The sequence below is a fragment of the Geotrypetes seraphini genome, chromosome 1, assembly GCF_902459505.1.
Source record: "Geotrypetes seraphini chromosome 1, aGeoSer1.1, whole genome shotgun sequence".
NCBI classification, from domain to species: Eukaryota; Metazoa; Chordata; class Amphibia; order Gymnophiona; family Dermophiidae; genus Geotrypetes; species Geotrypetes seraphini.
In genome coordinates, this window is record NC_047084.1 from 489,782,760 (window position 1) to 489,800,973 (window position 18,214).

Sequence of the window (18,214 nt, forward strand, 5' to 3'; positions counted from 1 at the left end):
ATTCAGATGCATCTTGACGCATCAATGAAAGAATATGATTTTACAGTAAAATCCCATGATAATTGTCCATAGTGATAGCTATTGGCTATTAATTGAGGAGATAGAAACATGATAGCAGATAAAGGCCAAATGATCCATCCAGTCTTCCCATCCACAGTAACCATTATCTCTTCCTTTCTCTAAAAGATCCCACGTGCCTATCCCACACTTTCTTGAATTCAGACAGTCTTTGTCTCTACCACCTCTTCCAGGACACTGTTCTATGCATCTACCACCCTTTCGGTAAAAATAGTATTTCCTTAGATTACTCCTAAGCCTATCACTTCTTAACTTCATCCTATGCCCTCTCATTTCTGAGCTTTCTTTCAAAAGAGACTCAACTTATGCACATTTACACCATGTAGATATTTAAACATCTCTATCATATCTCCCCTCTCACACTTTTCCTCCAAAGTATACATCCTGAGATCTTTAAGCCTGTCTCCATGCTTCTTGTGATGAAGACCATACACCATTTTAGTAGCCTTTCTCTGGACCGACCCCATCCTTTTTATATCTTTTTGAAGGTATAGTCTCCAGAATTGCACATAATATTCTAAATGAGGTCTCACCAGAGCCATACAGGAGCATCAGTACCTCCTTTTTCTTACTGGCCATACCTCTCTCTATGCACACTAGTATCCTTCAAGCTTTCACCACCAACTTAAGATGCAATCACACCAAAGTCCCACTCTTCTGTCATGACATAAGTTCTTCACCCCTAAACTGTTCCATTCTCTTGGGTTTTTGCAGCCCAAATGTATGACTTTGCATTTCTTAGCATTAATTTTTTAGCTGCCAAATTTCAGACCATTCTTCAATCTTCGCTAGATCTTTCTTCATGTTGTTAACACCATCCAGGCTGTCTGCTCTATTGCTGATTTTAGTATCATCCACAAAAAGGCAAATCTTACCCATCAGCCCTTCAGCAATATTGCTTATAAAAATGTTAAAAAGAACAGGCCAAACAACAGAACTTTGAGGCACACCACTGGTAACATGCCTTTCATCGGAGCAATTGCCATTGACTACTACCCACTGTTGCCTTCCACTCAACCAGTTCCTTACCCAGCCCGTCACTTTGGAGCCCATTCCGAGGGGACTCAGTTTATTTGACGCCTATGTGGAACACTGTCAAAGGCTTTGCTAAAATCTAAATGCACCACATCTAGCACTCCCGCTATCCAATTCTCTGGTCACCCAGTCAAAGAAATTGATCAGATTGTCTGACAAGACTTACCTCTAGTGAATGTATGTTGCCTCCGGTCCTGTAATCCACCGGATTCCAGAAACTTCACTATTCTCTGTTTTAAAAGTGTTTCCATTAATTTGCTTACCACAGAAGTCGGGCTTACCAGCCTGTAATTCCCTATTTCTTCCCTACTTCCACTTTTGTGGAGAGGGACCATATCCGCCCTTCTCCAGTCCTCTGGTACCACTCCCGACTCTAGAGAAGCATTGAAAAGGTCAGTTAGCGAAGCCACCAGAACTACCTTAAGTTCCTTCAGCACCCTTGGATGTACACCATTCAGCCCCATTGCTTTATCTACCTTTATTTTAGCTAGCTCCTCACGAACATAACCCTCTGAAAATCGATCAGATTTGTCTTCTGTGGTCCTGCTCCCGGCGCTTCAGCTGTGAACACAGAACAGAACTATTTAAGCAATTCAGCCTTTTCTTTATCAGCTTCTACATATTTCTCCCCTTTACCTTTGCGTTTCACAATGCCACTTTTACATGTAATGTAATGTAATTTATTTCTTATATACCGCTACATCCGTTAGGTTCTAAGCGGTTTACAGAAAATATACATTAAGATTAGAAATAAGAAAGGTACTTGAAAAATTCCCTTACTGTCCCGAAGGCTCACAATCTAACTAAAATACCTGGAGGGTAATAGAGAAGTGAAAAGTAGAGTTAGAGGAAAAATAAAAATAAAATAAACATTTTAACAAGACAGCATTGATCTAAATACTTTGGAAGGTAGAAGAGAGGAGAGAAAGGAATAGAAGCAGAAGGGGGAGCCGTTGAACAGTAGAATTCTGGAGAAATTTAAATGATAGAAATAGAACAAAACAAAGACAAAAGGCAAAACAATAGATAAGATTAAAGATAAATCATAAGCTGGAAAGAAAAATAAAATAAAACTTTGTCTTCAATCCACGGTTTCAGCGTCAGTGATGAAATGGAGCAAGTAAGTTTAGGAGGAGCGATTGACGTTTCCAGAAAGGGCTTCTTCAGGGAAGAGACTTGGCAGACAGTCCCAGGATGCCTATGTCTCCTCCCCTGCGATGTTCTCCCATCCATGCATTCCCTCCCAGACACACTGTCCGTGCCCCAGCCGCTCCAAGGAGGCTGCCCCAGATGAGGCCCACGGTGAATGTCTTCCTATCACTGATATATCTAAAAAATATCTTGTCTCCCCGTTTTACTATGTCAGATATTTTTTCTTCCATTTGCATCTTTGCTTTCCTGACTACTTAACCAGCCTCTCTTAACATTTCCAGATATTTTTTTTCTTGTATTCCTCTTTCTGCGATCTTCTGTAGCTTATGAAAGCTAACCTCTTATTCCTTACCTTCTAAGCTTCTACTTCTGAGAACCAAAGCTGCCTTTTTCTCTTATTTTTACTTATTTGCCTCAGAAAAAGGTCTGCCACCCTTACAATAACTCCTTTCAGTTTTGCCCACTGCATTTCTACTTCTTCCAGACATCAATTCCTTGATGTAATCCTCCATCTGAGCATAAATTCCTTGACGTAATCCCTCATCTGAGCAAAGTCAGTTGGGTTTTTTTTAAAGTCTAGAATCTTTACTTTTGAATGATCCCTCTCTATACCCGTCTTAACATTAAACCGTACCATGCAGTGATCATTGGAAGCCAGATGATCACCCACTTTAACATCAGAAACACTTTCCCTGTTTGTAAGCACTAAGTCTAATATGACCCCATCCCACAATGGGTTCCATTATCAACTGCTGGAACTGTTCTCCTTGTAGAGAATCCAGAATCTCTCTACTTCCAGAAGACCCCGCAGTAGAGATACCCCAATCAACATCCGGCATGTTAAAATCATCTATTGGTAAAACTTCCCCTTTTTTTAGATATATTCTGTGTCTACTATTAAATCTCTGTTATGTTTAGCAAGCAGGGACTTGGTATGGACTGTTTAAAGTGGTGAAAAGGTATGCCCTGCTGCTCTTAAGTCTAGGGGGAAAGTTTAATGAAAATTGCCTTTAGACAAATTGTAAAAACTGGTCCTTCGGGATTCTGCTCAGACTTGTTAGCTAAGATAAAAATAGGATCTGAGTCTGAATTGGGGATAGCCCCGTTGTTGTTGGGTTTTTTTGTTTGTTGGGGAGGGGGTGTCACTGAGATGGTGCATATATTGAATAGAGAGGGCACTAATGCCCTGCCAATGATCCTTGTAGTTGGCACTTAATGAGTATTGCCAAAGAAGGAGAAAAACTTTCAAAAATCTGATTGCTCTGAAGTTTTTAATTTATTTAATCAGGTTACTGGTTATGGGGTGGGTTTTTTTTTGACACATTTAGTTATAAGAAAAAATAGATTTGCAATTGTTATTCCATGATATCATAGCAGTGGACAGACACACTTTGTGTTATTTTACAAGATCAAATCTTTAAAGAAATAATTTAAAAGTTGGTGTAGATTTTTAAAAGCACATGTGATCCAAAAGTACTAATAGATTCTTTTTGAATAGATGCTGGCACTGTAATCTAGAAGCAGGGACTTTGGATCATTTAATATTTTATTGTCCCTGTATCATGGTCTTTTGGAAATCAATTTGGTCTCAAATTAATTCTTTATTAGAAAACCATGTAGCTCTATCATATGACACTATTCTATTTGGGACGTCAATGAGAATAAAAAGTCAAATTTCATAAAATAATAACAAACTTTTATTGATAATGACAGGAGTTGCCATTCAACATATTACCATGAATTGGAAAAATTATTCTAGACTTAATTATACTTTCTGGTGGAATTAGTTGTGTCAATATATACAAAATGGAAAAACAATTGCCATGCAAAAAGGAAATTATAATACAGTCAAACCTCGGTTTGCGAGTAACCCGGTTTGCGAGTGTTTTGCAAGACGAGCAAAACACTTAGCAAACTTTTAACTCGCAAACCGAGTGTTGACTCGATTTGTGAGTGTGTGTGTGTGTGTGAGTGAGTGTGTGTGTGTGTGTATTAGGCTTTTATATACCGCCTATCAAGGTTATCTAAGCGGTTTTACAATCAGGTACTCAAGCGAGCACCCCCCGATAACCGGCATCGCTCCCCCCCCCCCGCTCGCAAAGGGCCCCCTCCCACTCAAATCGGCACCCCCCCCCCGCGAGAACAGGAACCCCCCGCCCGACCAACTTTAACTCACCCCCCCTTTGGCACTGGCACGCAGCCCACAAGTGCCGGTGCCGCTTGAAGATCTTCTTCTCAGTCTCTGCCGGCTTTGAGCATGCATCTGCGCATGCTCAAGCCCTTCTAATTCTCCCTCTCGCCAGACGGGGGGGGGGATGAGTTAAAGTTGGTCGGGCGGGGGGTGCCTGTTCTCACGGGGGTGCCGGATCACGCGGGAGGACTTTGCTAGCGGGGGGGAAGGGGTTGGGGAGCAGCGCCCTGGCCTCGGGGGTGGGGGGGTGGGAACGTATCAAAGCGAGTTTCCATTATTTCCTATGGGGAAACTCGCTTTGATAAACAAGCATTTTGGATTACGAGCATGCTCCTGGAACGGATTATGCTCGTAATCCAAGGTACCACTGTAATTTTAAAAAGATTTGGGGACCATTGATAAACTATTGTAATGATTAGACGCCTTTTTACACTGAAAGTATATTTATAATTAGGGGAAGTGAGGGCAGTTTTTAGTTGTATTAAAGATTTAATTAATAATTATGAATGTAATATTTATATGATATTTTGACTACAATATCTGTGGAAAGGGTGGGGGGTGGAGGAAATAAATTTATGTATATAAGATGATAATATTAAGAATTTCAAGAGATGTGTATAAGTTCAATTGAAATAATATTTGTGCACTTGATATAAGATGAAAAAATTAATAAAGAATTGAAAAAAAAAAAAAGATTATTTTTGGCATATGTGTCAGGAGGGTAGAATAATCCCATACCTGGTATAGCCCCCCTTTTTTTTACAAAACCGTGAAAGTGGTTTTTAGCGCCGGCCAGCTCACTTGAATGTTCTGCACTGACTTTTTTCCCAAAATCTTTGACAATAGATGTATTTATATAACCCCAAAAAATTATGCCCCCCCCCCTTTAAAAAAAAAAAATAAAACCGTGAAAGCAGTTTTTAGTGCCAGCATGCTAATGCTCTGCGATGCTCCTATGAGCACTAAAAACTGCTTTCACGGTTTTATTTTTTTTTTTTTAAAGGGGGGGGGGCATAATTTTTTGGGGTTATATAAATACATCTATTGTCAAAGATTTTGGGAAAAAAGTCACCTCCACACACATCCTTCAGGGCTCCTTTTACTAAGCTGCAATAGTGTTTTTAGCGCACACAGGATTTTAGCATGCGCTACGCAGTTTGAACTAACACCAACTCAATGCTGGCGTTAAGGTCTAGCGCGTGCTAAAACCGCTATCGCAGCTTAGTAAAAGGAGCCCTCTGTGTTTCTTTTGTGCTGGCAGTAGTTCTTGTTACACTTCTTTCTTCCAAGTAATGTGTACAAATCTCAGCTTCTAGACAAATGTAAAAAAGGGTATTGACATGATAACAGGACTCATAAAAGCAAGGATAGTGCAAAAAAACTCATAAATATGCCAATTAATGTTTGTAATAATTGCACCATTGTACCAACTTAAAACAATCTCTTCTGAAAACTACATTAAATTTTAACCTGTAACTTTTTCATTTGTTACCATACCATCTTACACTTCATTTTGTAACAAAGTTAAAAGATTGTAATCAAAGGAACTTCATGTCTTCCTTTTCTCTTTACTCAATAGATGATGGCATCAGCAACTAAGGAACTTACAATGAGTAGCAGTTTTTCACCTAAAGCTGGCACCAGCAAGCGGCAGCGCCACCCAGTGACAACAGATGCCTCACCAGATTCAAAGTGCCCCATCTGTTTGGACCGATTTGACAACATGTCTTACCTGGATCGATGCTTGCACAGGTTCTGCTTTCGCTGTATTCAAGAATGGTCAAAGAACAAAGCAGAATGCCCACTATGTAAGCAGCCATTCCACTCTATCTTTCACAGTGTGAGGGCTGAGGATGATTTCAAAGAGTACATTCTCAGACCCTCACAGAATGGTTCTTTTGGCAGTCCTGATGGGCACAGGTTTCGTTACCGCACCACCTTGACAAGGGAACGTCGCACACCAGTTCGCTCTCACAGAAGTACATCAGTGCGGAGGACTCTTTCACCACCAGATAATGGGATTCTATTTGAAGGACTTGTAGGTCAAACAAACATACAGAGAGATGAAGGGATTCATCAGATGATAAGGCAGTTTGCTTCTAGGAGGCAAACAAGTACAGAGGGAAGACCCTCACGGCATGATCAGGAACAAGACATTATAAATTTCAGGAGGGCACTCTATCGTTCAGGAGTGCGTGTCAGGAGCATTCAAGATGGTGGACGCTATAGAGATATTTCTGCAGAATTTTTCCGACACAATCCTGCCTGCCTTCACCGATTAGTCCCATGGCTGAAGCGTGAGTTGTTAGTTCTTTTTGGGGCCCATGGTTCTTTGGTCAACATTGTACAGCACATTATTATGAGTAATGTCACACGGTATGATCTGGAGAGTCAAACATTTGCAGAGGACCTGAAGCCTTTCCTGCTCCATCGTACTGATCATTTTTTACATGAATTCATTAGCTTTGCCCGCTGTCCCTATAACATAGATGCTTATGACCTGCATGCAAACTATGATTACCCTGCTCCTTCATATGAGGAAGGGAGCCATTCTGATTCTTCTGTTATTACAATATCTCCTGAAGAATGTGATTCTAGAGATCCAGATTTGCTATCATCTGAGGCTGGCACTGGTCAGACCCCTTGGGATGATGAAACTCCAGGGCCTTCTTATTCTACTTTGGAACCAGCGCCAACCACAGTATCTTCTCTAGTGGATACTTCTGAAAGTTCAGATGAAGAATCCACTAGAAGAGTGACAGATACTCAGGTGGAAGTGAAGGTTGATCCAGGTCTGGTTGGTGAAGCCATTACCTCTTCCACAGATGACTGTGTGATTGTTGGCTTCATTAAGCCTTTAGCGGAGAGGACTCCAGAACTAGTTGAACTGTCCTCAGATTCTGAAGAGTCTCTTTATGAAGAGAAAATAGAGGATAAGAAGCTGCAGCAACTCCAGCTTAGCCCTTTCAGTGAAAACAGTGACAGTAGTACATCCTCCTCACCAAGTTCCACTGGTTCTAAAGGCAGAAAGACGCACAAAACTAAACAAAACCAGACATCCTCCTTTTCGTCTAAGTTTGGTTCTTTAAGTAAAGAAGAAAAGGATAAAGGTAAGAGGACATGTGATTTGCTTCCTTCAAAGAACTGTGTTAGGAAGTCTTCAGCAAAAAAGCAAAGGAGCTACATATCAAAGAAGAGGGAAAGGTCAAGGAGTCCAAACCCAATTTCACACCTTGTTCAAGCCAGAGATCAGAGAAACAGGAGAACGCATCACAGCAAAGAAAGGCACAGAAGCAGAAGTTCTCGAAGCTGGGAGAATACTCACAACAGAGACAGGAGAGACAATGGTAGACTAATGATCAGAGACCGCAGCTTGTCCAGGAGAAGCCAGACTGTGTCTTTAACCAGTGAAAGTTCTATATCTAGAGAGGAAGTCAGGTCAGGCTCCCGGAGCAGTGACCGTGGCAGTGGAAGGTCAAGAAGCAGAGATAGCGATTATGGTTATCCAGCTGATAATTACAAAAGCACTTATCGATGGGAGTACACCTACTACAATAGAAACAGAGAAAGAGATGGTTTTGATCGGTCTTGTAGAAGGAAGACTCGAGGAAAAGGTTACTATCAAAGACGTTCAACTAGCCCAGATTTCAGAATACAGCACTATTCTGAGAGGAAACATACTCAAAGCCAGAGGTGCCACAATAAAACTAGTCAGCATTATCGGGAAAGATTCAGATCTAGGAGTCACTCCAGTAATAGATCCAGGATGACTGTTGGTGGAGCAGAGAGAATACGAAATGAAAAGCCCAGTGGAAAAAGAAAATACAAAACTCGCCATTTGGAACATGCAAACCAAATAAATAAAACAAGCCATCAAGGCACCTTGAATTTGAAAGGGAAAGAAAATCGTCGCCTTAAATCACCTTTGGGGCACAGTAGTCACTACAATGAGGATGATCTGTCTGACAGCCGAGCAAGTAGTGAGTCGAGGCACAAGAGAAAGAAAAAGGCTCGAAGCTCTAGTGTTGAAATAGTTTACGAAGGAAAAACTACAGCTATGTCTCGGCATCATAAAAAAAAGAAAAAGAAACAGAAAAAGAAACATAAGAGGCATCATGCAGCCAGTTCAATACACACTTCCCCTGTGGTTATTACCATAAATAGTGACAGTGAGAAGGAAGACATGGATTGTGATGATGGCAGTAACTGGGCAGCTACAAATCTATCAAATGAAAGTGAGAGGGAGGTACCTTCAGGCCTAGCAGCATGTCAACGCAAGGACGCTTTTGACGTGGACCTAGTGAGCAAAGATGACCATTGTGCTGTGTCTGATGAAGGTGGATCAGATGTATCAGACAAAGATGCCCATATAGTCACCAGCAATATGAATTTAGAAGCTGCAACTGGGATACTGGATGACTTCCACTTTGATGAAAGTTCAAACGAAGAAACTTTTACTGTGGTAGACAGTATAGGTAGTGATTCTGGCCTAGATACCTCTTCCACTGTTATTGAAGGAACACCAGCTGATCAGCCCAGCCTTTCCTCTTCTACCAGGACTGCGTGTGAAGAGAATTCATTGGAGAGACCACAACTTATATTAAGACTGCCAAAGAGCCTCATTGAAAAGAACTATTTGTTTGATCATTTGGGTAAAAAGACATAGCATTTTGCTTTATGGTTAACTTTGGTTGATTTTAAGATGCTGAATTTTCCTTTGTTTTAAATGAAGCTCTTTTCCCAGTTTCACAAAAAATATGGCTTGCCATTTTATTTTATTTTTTAAGTTTTGTAAATATTTTTTTGTCTTAACAAATGTGCTGAGGAATTTATTGTATGCTTTTCATGGGAAGCTCTTGCTTGATGCATTGCTCACCAGTGAACTTTCTGAGAGGTTAAGACTAAACAATATGCAGGGCTAGGTTCTTGCTTAGTTTTAAACTTTGTTCTAAAGTTACATTACTTTTAGCTTATAAAGAAAACTGGGATAGTATGCTCTTACCAGATGCATTTGGTGGTAATTGATGTGATATCCATTTTAGGAGAATTGGCAAATGTTATACAAGGGTAGAAAGTAATGTATTCAGAAATGAACTATTTATGTGGGTTTTTTTTCTGTCAGCTCAGGGGCAGTAAATTTATGTGAATCAAACAAATTATGTGCTGGTAGAGGAAAAATGTGGATGCATTTTTTAAAATGAAAATGTAAGATGTATAAAATGTAAAAAAAAACCAAAACAAAAACCCCAAACCTTATTAAAGCATTCAACTGTAAATTATAACAAAGTAAATCTTTATACAAAAAAAGGATCCGTTTCTGTTCAATAATCCAGTAACCTGTTGACATGTAGAAACTTAAGCAGGCTTCATACCAGTGTAGAATAGAGCCTTATCCCAGGACAAGCAGGCATGATATTCTCACATGTGGGTGACGTCATCTACGGAGCCCCGATGCGGACAGCATTTCAAGCAAACTTGATTGAAGATTCAAGCTTGCTGGCTGCACCACGCATGTGTGCCTCCTGCTCCACTAGAGGGCGCATCCCCTCCTCGTGGTCTCCAGTTTGATTTTTTTCCGCTGTGCTAAGAAGACACGTTTTTCTTAGCGCTGCCCTAGTGCCTTCTTTGCACTGCGATTTGTTACTTTTCTTTTTCTTTTCTACCGCTAAAATTCGCTGTGCATAACAAAATTTTTTCTTTCTTCCTGCTCATCGCGCTTTTCGCACCTTTTTCTCGCGATCCGGGGGCTCCCGGATCGCTGCGACTGCGAGGCCTGATTGGCCGCGGCCGCCTGGATGTCCCGGCCCATTATGGGCTTTAAAAAGTGCACCGGGTGCGAGCATCTTCTATCTCTCACAGACCCACATCGCTGGTGCATCCTTTTCAAGGCACAATTTGGTAGTATTAAGGGGGCAAACACTTTGAGATAAGTAAAGACTGCTTTGTGGTTGTCAGGTGCCAATGTGTTAACTCTGTGGGATGAAAGGATGGAATGAGAAGGAAATTACTCTCCTGGTTTAGTTCACCCATTTTTACAGCAACCAGCAAAAAGTTCAAATAGAAACTGCTGTAAGAAAAGATCAGGTACTTAACTTGATGATCCTCTTTCTAGTAAATAGGCATATCGTTCTTCAACCCTTGGGTTGTCGATCCCTGGTTGTAAGATACTGTATAGAGAGCATCATTTACATTTTCCTGCTCCGCCTCCCTTCATTCTGGGCTGTCCTGCAATTCTTCAGTTCATATCAAAGCAGATGGTCAGCCCCAGAGAAGAAATATAACAGGAATGGGTATGGGGTCACTCCCTGAGAAATAAGTCTGTTATTAGACAAGCAGACAGCATATTCTCATTTAAGAGACTGAGATTGTTCTCCCTTGAGAAAAGGAGACTGCGAGGTGATATGATCGAGACTTTAAAAATACTGAAAGGAATCAATAAAATAGAGAAGGAAAAAAGATTATTTACAATGTCCAATGTGACACGGACAAGAGGACATGGACTGAAGCTAAGGAGGGACAAGTCCAGGACATATATCGGGAAGTTCTGCTTCATGCAACGAGTGGTGGATGCCTGGAATGCTCTCCCAGAGGAGGTTATTGCGGAATTCACCGTTCTAGAATTTAAAAGCAAACTAGATGCACATCTCCTTATGAGAGGCATAGAGAGATATGGGTGACTAAAATTACGCCAGGTGTACACCTGGTTGGGCCTCCGCATGTGCGGATCGCCGGACTTGATGGACCAAAGGTCTGATCCAGAGACGGCAGTTCTTATGTGGCTGATGCCATCCACGGAGCCCCGGTATGGATAGTGGTAAAGTGTACTGTCATTTTAATCTTTTAGCAAAGCTTTGAGACTGCCTGCACCATGCATGTGCCAAGTGCCTTCCCACTCGACACCAGTTCGCGAGGTCATCAGTTTTTTTTTTTTTAATTGATCATTTTATTTATAAACCAAAGGCAATAGTACAAACATAACAAAACTTCAAATTTCAGAACAAGAAAAGGCAGGAACACAGGGTTTCTTCAGTGCTCTCCACCCACCAACATACAGTTAGTACAGTAGTATTTACTCTCTCTCCTCCCCCCTCCATTTCACCCTGCGATATCATGTACTTGTTTCCAATGATCAAAGCAATGCCATATTCGGGCAAAGCGCACTATTGTATCATATTTACGAACAGTAAGATAGTACAAACGTACTGATCATACAACTTAGAAAGCACTTTAGCATAAGTAGGAGGCTGACAGCATTTTACGAGCAGCAGTCATCAGCAACTTACAAAAAATCGCTTCCTCCTCAACAAAGTCGAGGGAAAAGTGATGCAGAAATACCAGAGAGGGCTGAGGATCTACCCGCCTCCTCAAAATAGATGAGAGTAAGTCAAAAATCATATTCCGATAATCCCTCATTATCCCAGGACAAGCAGGCAGGTATTCTCACTAGTGGGTGATGTCATCCGACAGAGCCCCGATACGGACATCTGACAAGCATGTCTTGCTTGAAGAAACTCAGAAGTTTCGAGATGCCCGCACCGCGCATGCACCAGTGCCTTCCCGCCCGATGGTCCGGGCGTGTCTCCTCAGTTCTTTTTCTTCCGCGGAGCTGAGAAGTCTATCTTCGATTTCGCGCCCATTGAATCTCTTTTTTGCCTTCTGTTTTGCCGTGGGTTGAGTTCTTTTGGTTCTCCTGTGCATTTATTTCTTTCTTTGATTTCTTTTAAAAAAAAAAAAAAAAATTTTTTTCTTCCAATACCGGGTCGGCCGCGTGGCTGGGGCCCCGCGCCTTCGACCTTGCGGCGGAGCTTTTCCGGCCTATGTCCCGGCCGATTACTGGTTTTAAAAAGTGTAGCAAGTGCCAGCGCGCGATTTCGCTCACGGACCCTCATCGACGCTGCTTACAGTGTCTGGGACCGGATCACTTCCCGAAATCGTGCAGGCCTTGCTCCACTTTGACGGCGAGAGCGTTTAAGCGCCGCTGTCTGCTGTGGGAGTCCATGTTCAAGATGGAAGCTTCATTGGATCCTTCAGCTTCGACATCGACTGGTGCTTCGACTCCATCGGCGAAACCCTCTGCCTCCCCGGCTGCTTCGGGCCTCCTTAAACCGGCATCGTTCACACCGGTTTTGGCCTCGACTTCGGTGCCGGTGCCTTCCTCCGTCTCCTTGGAGCAGGTATCGACCCCTACAGTTCCACCGGTGGTGCTTAAAGTGCCGAAGGCTGGCAAGCAGAAGCACACAACACCGAGAGAGCGCGGAGACCGTGCGGAAGGGCCCCCTTTTGGTGCGGATCCCTCCATATCGGCTTCGCTGAAGTCCCTTCTAGAGGCTCAGTTTGTGGAACTCATGAACACAATGGGACCCCGGCTGATTGCCTCGATCCAGGGTGACCTCCAGGTTCCGGTTCCGAGGGGCGGACCGCCCCCTCTTCCTCCCCTGCACCGCACGACCTCGTTGCTCGGCGAGGAGGAGCAGCGAACGGTGTCCGGGTCCTCGAGGAGGTCCTCGGTTAGTGCTATGCCTCCCTTGGAACCGATTCCCTCGAAGAAGGCCTCCGTTAGTGATATGCCCCCCTTGGAGCCTATCCCCTCGAGGAAAGCCTCGTTTAGCGATTTGCCTCCATTGGAACCTGTTACCCCGCCCCATGACTCAGTGTGGCGTCTACCTTCGAGGCCTCCCAGTCCTGGGCATAGCAGGAAGCAGGACGAGTTCTTCCGAACCCCCTATCAAGCCTGGACGGCGTCGGGGGAGGCCCAGACTCTTCCGCCTCTATGATCGACGACATCGAGTCCGATCCGCTCCTTGGAGGCGTCTGACCAGGTTTCTCACAGACGGGCTCGATCCCCTTCCAGGCATCGAGAGGGGCATCGATCCAGACACTCTTCGAGGCATTCCTCTCGACACTCGACCGTCTCGCCTCAGAAGAAATTGCCTCGGATGGGGTATGCTGCTTCGGCTGGGTTTCCTCCTCCGGGCCCGGAGTTCGAGGACCCCGAGGTTTTTTACTCGCCCTGTTGTTCACAGGCCTCTATGGAGCCCGAAGCCTCGTCTTCTTCTAGTCCTTCACGGAGACCGGCGACGGCGGACCAACTGTCTTTTTCCTCCTTTCTCAGACAGATGGCGGATGACATGGACATTACCCTCGATGCTGGGTCTCGATACTCCAAGGAGTACCTCGACACCATGCACTTGCCTCGTCCTCCAGCCGAGTCCTTGCGCCTTCCTCTGCACAAGCTCCTCGACCAGACCTTCATGAGGTGCTTCGAGTCTCCTTACTCTATCCCTGCGGTCCCTGGAAAATTGGATGCTCGCTACCGCACGGTGCATCATAAGGGCTTCGAAGGTCCTCAGCTTTCTCACCAGTCCCTCCTGGTCGAATCCTCGCTCAAGCGGTCTCATCAGTGCCTCCGGGACATGAGGGCAGAACCATGGATAAGTTTGGTCGACGCATCTATCAGAATTCTATGATGACGTCCCGAATCCTGAATTACAATTTCCACTTTGCAGCCTACTTGGAATTTTTTCTGCCTGTGCTTCGGAAATTCACGCCATACATCGAGTCCCAGGCTCGGTTTGAGTTTGAGGAAGTGGTTGCTTCGCTGTCCCAACTTCGACTTCAGTTGATGCTCTCAGCCTGAGCGGCGGCCTGCTCGGTAGCGATGCGTCGTTTGGCCTGGTTGCGGACCATTGACATGGACCCAAATCTTCAGGACCGCCTGGCGAACGTCCCGTGTGCCGGGGCGGATCTTTTTGATGAATCCATCGAGACTGTCACGAAGTTGTCTGACCACGAAAAGTCCTTCCAATCCATTCTTAGGCCGAAGCCTAAGCCTCAGCAATCTCGACCTTCTCGTCCGCCGTTGATCTATCAGCGGCGTTATCAGCCGAGGCAAACTCCGCCTGCGAGGCAACCGGCGAAGCGACAGCCCCCTCAGAAGGGTCAGCCTAAGTCTCAGTCGCCTGCTGTCCCTAAGGCCACTCAGCCTTTTTGACTGTCTCGTCGAGGGCATAACCAACCTCATTCTGCCTCCCCCCGTTTTTCCCATCGGAGGGCACCTCCATCATTTTTATCATCGCTGGGAGGCCATAACAACCGACCTCTGGGTCCTTACTATCATCAGGGAAGGATACTCTCTTCATTTCCTTTGGGTCCCTCCGGACCACCCTCCAAGAGAGTATCCTTCTAACTTGACTCAGACCGCCCTTCTTCTTCAGGAAGCTCAGGCTTTGCTCCGGCTTCGTGCCGTAGAGCCGGTCCCGACGGACCAACTGAACCAGGGGTTTTACTCCCGGTACTTCCTTGTTCCGAAGAAGACGGGCGACCTGCGGGCCATTTTGGACCTCAGGGTCCTCAACAAATTCCTAGTCAAAGAGAGGTTTCGCATGCTGACACTCGCTTCTCTCTACCCCCTCCTCGAGCAGAACGACTGGTTATGCTCTCTGGACCTCAAGGAGGCCTACACTCATATTCCCATTCATCCGGCCTCTCGCAAGTTCCTCAGATTTCGGGTGGGACATCTCCATTTCCAGTATCGAGTGCTTCCATTCGGCCTGTCTTCGTCCCCCAGAGTCTTCACGAAGTGTCTGGTGGTGGTGGCCGTGGCACTCCGGAACCAAGGTCTTCAGGTATTTCCCTACCTCGACGACTGGTTGATCAAGGCTCCCTCGGCCTCAGGGGTCATCTCGGCGACCCTGTCCACGATTCTGTTCCTGCAGAGCTTGGGATTCGAGATCAACTTTCCCAAACCTCATCTACAGCCTACCCAATCACTCCCCTTCATCGTGGCGGTCCTGGATACCATACGTCTCAGAGCATTCCTTCCTCCTCAGCGTATGGATGCTCTTCTTCATCTCTGCCAGTCTGTGTCCTCTCGCCAGTCCATCTCAGCGAGACACATGATGGTCCTCCTGGGCCACATGGCCTCTACAGTTCATGTGACGCCGTTTGCCAGACTCCATCTCAGAATTCCTCAGTGGACCCTGGCATCTCAGTGGAATCAGGTGTCGGATCCGTTGACTCGACACATCATTGTCACTCCTGCTCTTTGGCAGTCTCTACTTTGGTGGATGACCTCTTCAAATCTATCCAGAGGTTTGCTGTTTCATTCTCCTCCCCACCAGAAGGTTCTCACAACCGATTCCTCGACCTATGCCTGGGGAGCGCATCTGGATGGACTTCGCACTCAGGGATTCTGGACCAGTGCGGACCGACTCCATCAAATCAATCTTCTGGAGCTCAGAGCCATCTTCAATGCTCTTCAAGCTTTTCAACATCTGCTTCACGACATGGTGGTCCTCATTTGCACCGACAATCAGGTCGCCATGTATTATGTCAACAAGCAGGGGGGCACGGGCTCGGCCTCACTCTGCCAGGAAACTCTCAGAGTCTGGGATTGGGCAGTTCGCCACAACACCTTCCTCAAAGCTGTCTACATTCAGGGGAAGGACAATGTCTTGGCGGACAACTTAAGTCGTCTCCTCCAGCCTCACGAATGGACACTCCATTCCGAGCCCCTTCATCAGATCTTCGCTCCGTGGGGGACGCCTCAGATAGACCTCTTTGCGGCTCCCCACAATTTCAAGCTGCCTCAATTTTGCTCCAGGATCTACGCTCCTCATCCCCTCGAGGCAGATGCTTTTCTGCTGGATTGGGGGAATCGCTTTCTGTATGCGTTTCCTCCATTCCCTCTCATTCAAAAGACTCTGTTCAAGCTGAAGTCCGACCATGCCACCATGATTCTGATAGCTCCTCGGTGGCCCAGACAACCTTGGTTCTCCCTTCTACTTCAACTCAGCAGCAGGGAACCGTGCCTACTTCCAGTGTTTCCTTCACTGCTTACTCAGCATCAGGGGTCTCTGCTTCATCCCAACCTGCAGTCTCTCCACCTGACAGCTTGGTTCCTCTCAACGTAACTCCTCACCAGTTTTCCCAAGCGGTGAGGGATGTCTTGGAGGCTTCCAGGAAGCCTGCTACTCGTCAATGCTACTCCCAAAAATGGACTAGATTTTCTTCATGGTGTGTTTCCAATTCTAAGGAGCCTCAGCGAGCCTCCCTATCCTCTGTATTGGACTATCTTCTACACCTGTCTCAGTCTGGTCTCAAATCGACATCTATACGAGTCCACCTGAGTGCTATTGCGGCTTTACATCAGCCTCTGCAAGGGAAACCACTCTCTGCTCATCCTGTGGTTTCCAGATTTATGAAAGGACTTTTTCATGTCAATCCTCCTCTCAAACCGCCTCCAGTGGTTTGGGATCTCAATGTTGTCCTTTCTCAGCTTATGAAACCTCCTTTTGAGCCTCTGAGCAAGGCTCCACTAAAGTTTCTCACTTGGAAAGTGGTTTTTCTGGTGGCCCTCACATCTGCTCGCAGAGTCAGTGAGCTTCAGGCCTTGGTGGCGGACCCACCTTTCACAGTATTCCATCATGACAAGGTTGTCCTCCGCACTCATCCGAAATTCCTACCTAAAGTGGTCTCTGAATTTCATCTCAACCAATCCATTGTACTTCCAGTGTTTTTTCCGAAGCCTCATTCTCATCCTGGAGAATCAGCTCTTCACACTCTGGACTGTAAACGTGCTTTGGCTTTCTACTTGGATCGCACCAAGCCACACAGAACTGCTCCTCAACTTTTCGTCTCCTTTGATCCAAACAAGTTGGGACGACCTGTATCGAAGCGCACCATCTCCAATTGGATGGCAGCTTGTATTTCTTTCTGCTATGCCCAGGCTGTATTACCCCTTCCCTGTAAGGTCACAGCCCATAAGGTCAGAGCAATGGCGGCCTCTGTAGCCTTCCTCAGATCGACACCGATTGAGGAGATTTGTAAGGCTGCCACTTGGTCCTCGGTTCATACATTCACCTCTCATTATTGTCTGGATACTTTCTCCAGAAGGGATGGACAGTTTGGCCAAACTGTGTTACAAAATTTATTCTCCTAAGTTGCCAACTCTCCCACCATCCCATTGAGGTTAGCTTGGAGGTCACCCACTAGTGAGAATACCTGCCTGCTTGTCCTGGGATAAAGCAATGTTACTTACCGTAACAGTTGTTATCCAGGGACAGCAGACAGCTATTCTCACGTCCCACCCACCTCCCCTGGGTTGGCTTCTCTGCTAGCTACCTGAACTGAGGAGACACGCCTGGACCATCAGGCGGGAAGGCACTGGCGCATGCGCGGTGCGGGCATCTCGAAACTTCTGAGTTTCTTCAAGCAAGACATGCTTGTCAGATGTCCGTATCGGGGCTCTGTCGGATGACATCACCCACTAGTGAGAATAGCTGCCTGCTGTCCCTGGATAACAACTGTTACGGTAAGTAACATTGCTTTACCAAGCAGCCCCACCACATATGAAAATAAGTTCCCTGTTCCCCATAACCTCTCCAGCACAAACCATTGCCACGTCCCCATTTCTCAAAGCAAACAGGGGTATAATACCACCTTAGAAGAACTTTAAAGCCATTCTCCACTATAATCGTATCCATACCCAAAGACTTCGTGTGGCGCCAAGTGGCCAGCCAGTCTACCAGGGGCAACGATCTTCCCAGATTGTCCTCCCATGCTGTCATATACGTGGAGCATATGCCCCCTCTAGTTGTTAAACATTTGTAAATCCCAGAGAGAGCCCCCTTATGCAAATCAGGGCTCAGAAGAAGTTCAAATTATGTCTGTCCTTGAAGCCGATCTCCTAACATCCCAGAGCTAGAAATATAATGTTTAACCTGGAGATAAGGATAGAGATCTCTGGGCTACAAAACA

General features: G+C 45.3%; 1 protein-coding gene across 7 annotated transcripts in view; it reads left to right on the forward strand.

The window, feature by feature from the left end:
• TOPORS (TOP1 binding arginine/serine rich protein, E3 ubiquitin ligase) overlaps nt 1–10,899 on the forward strand; it is a 56,933-nt gene extending 46,034 nt beyond the window's left edge. For all 7 annotated transcript variants that reach the window (XM_033926675.1, XM_033926637.1, XM_033926646.1 and 4 more), the window contains exon 3: nt 6,036–10,899. In XM_033926675.1, the coding sequence (XP_033782566.1) occupies nt 6,036–9,122 (3,087 nt within the window). In that variant the 3' untranslated portion in view covers nt 9,123–10,899. The remainder of the gene's footprint in view (nt 1–6,035) is intronic.
• The last annotated feature ends 7,315 nt before the right edge of the window (nt 10,900–18,214 follow it).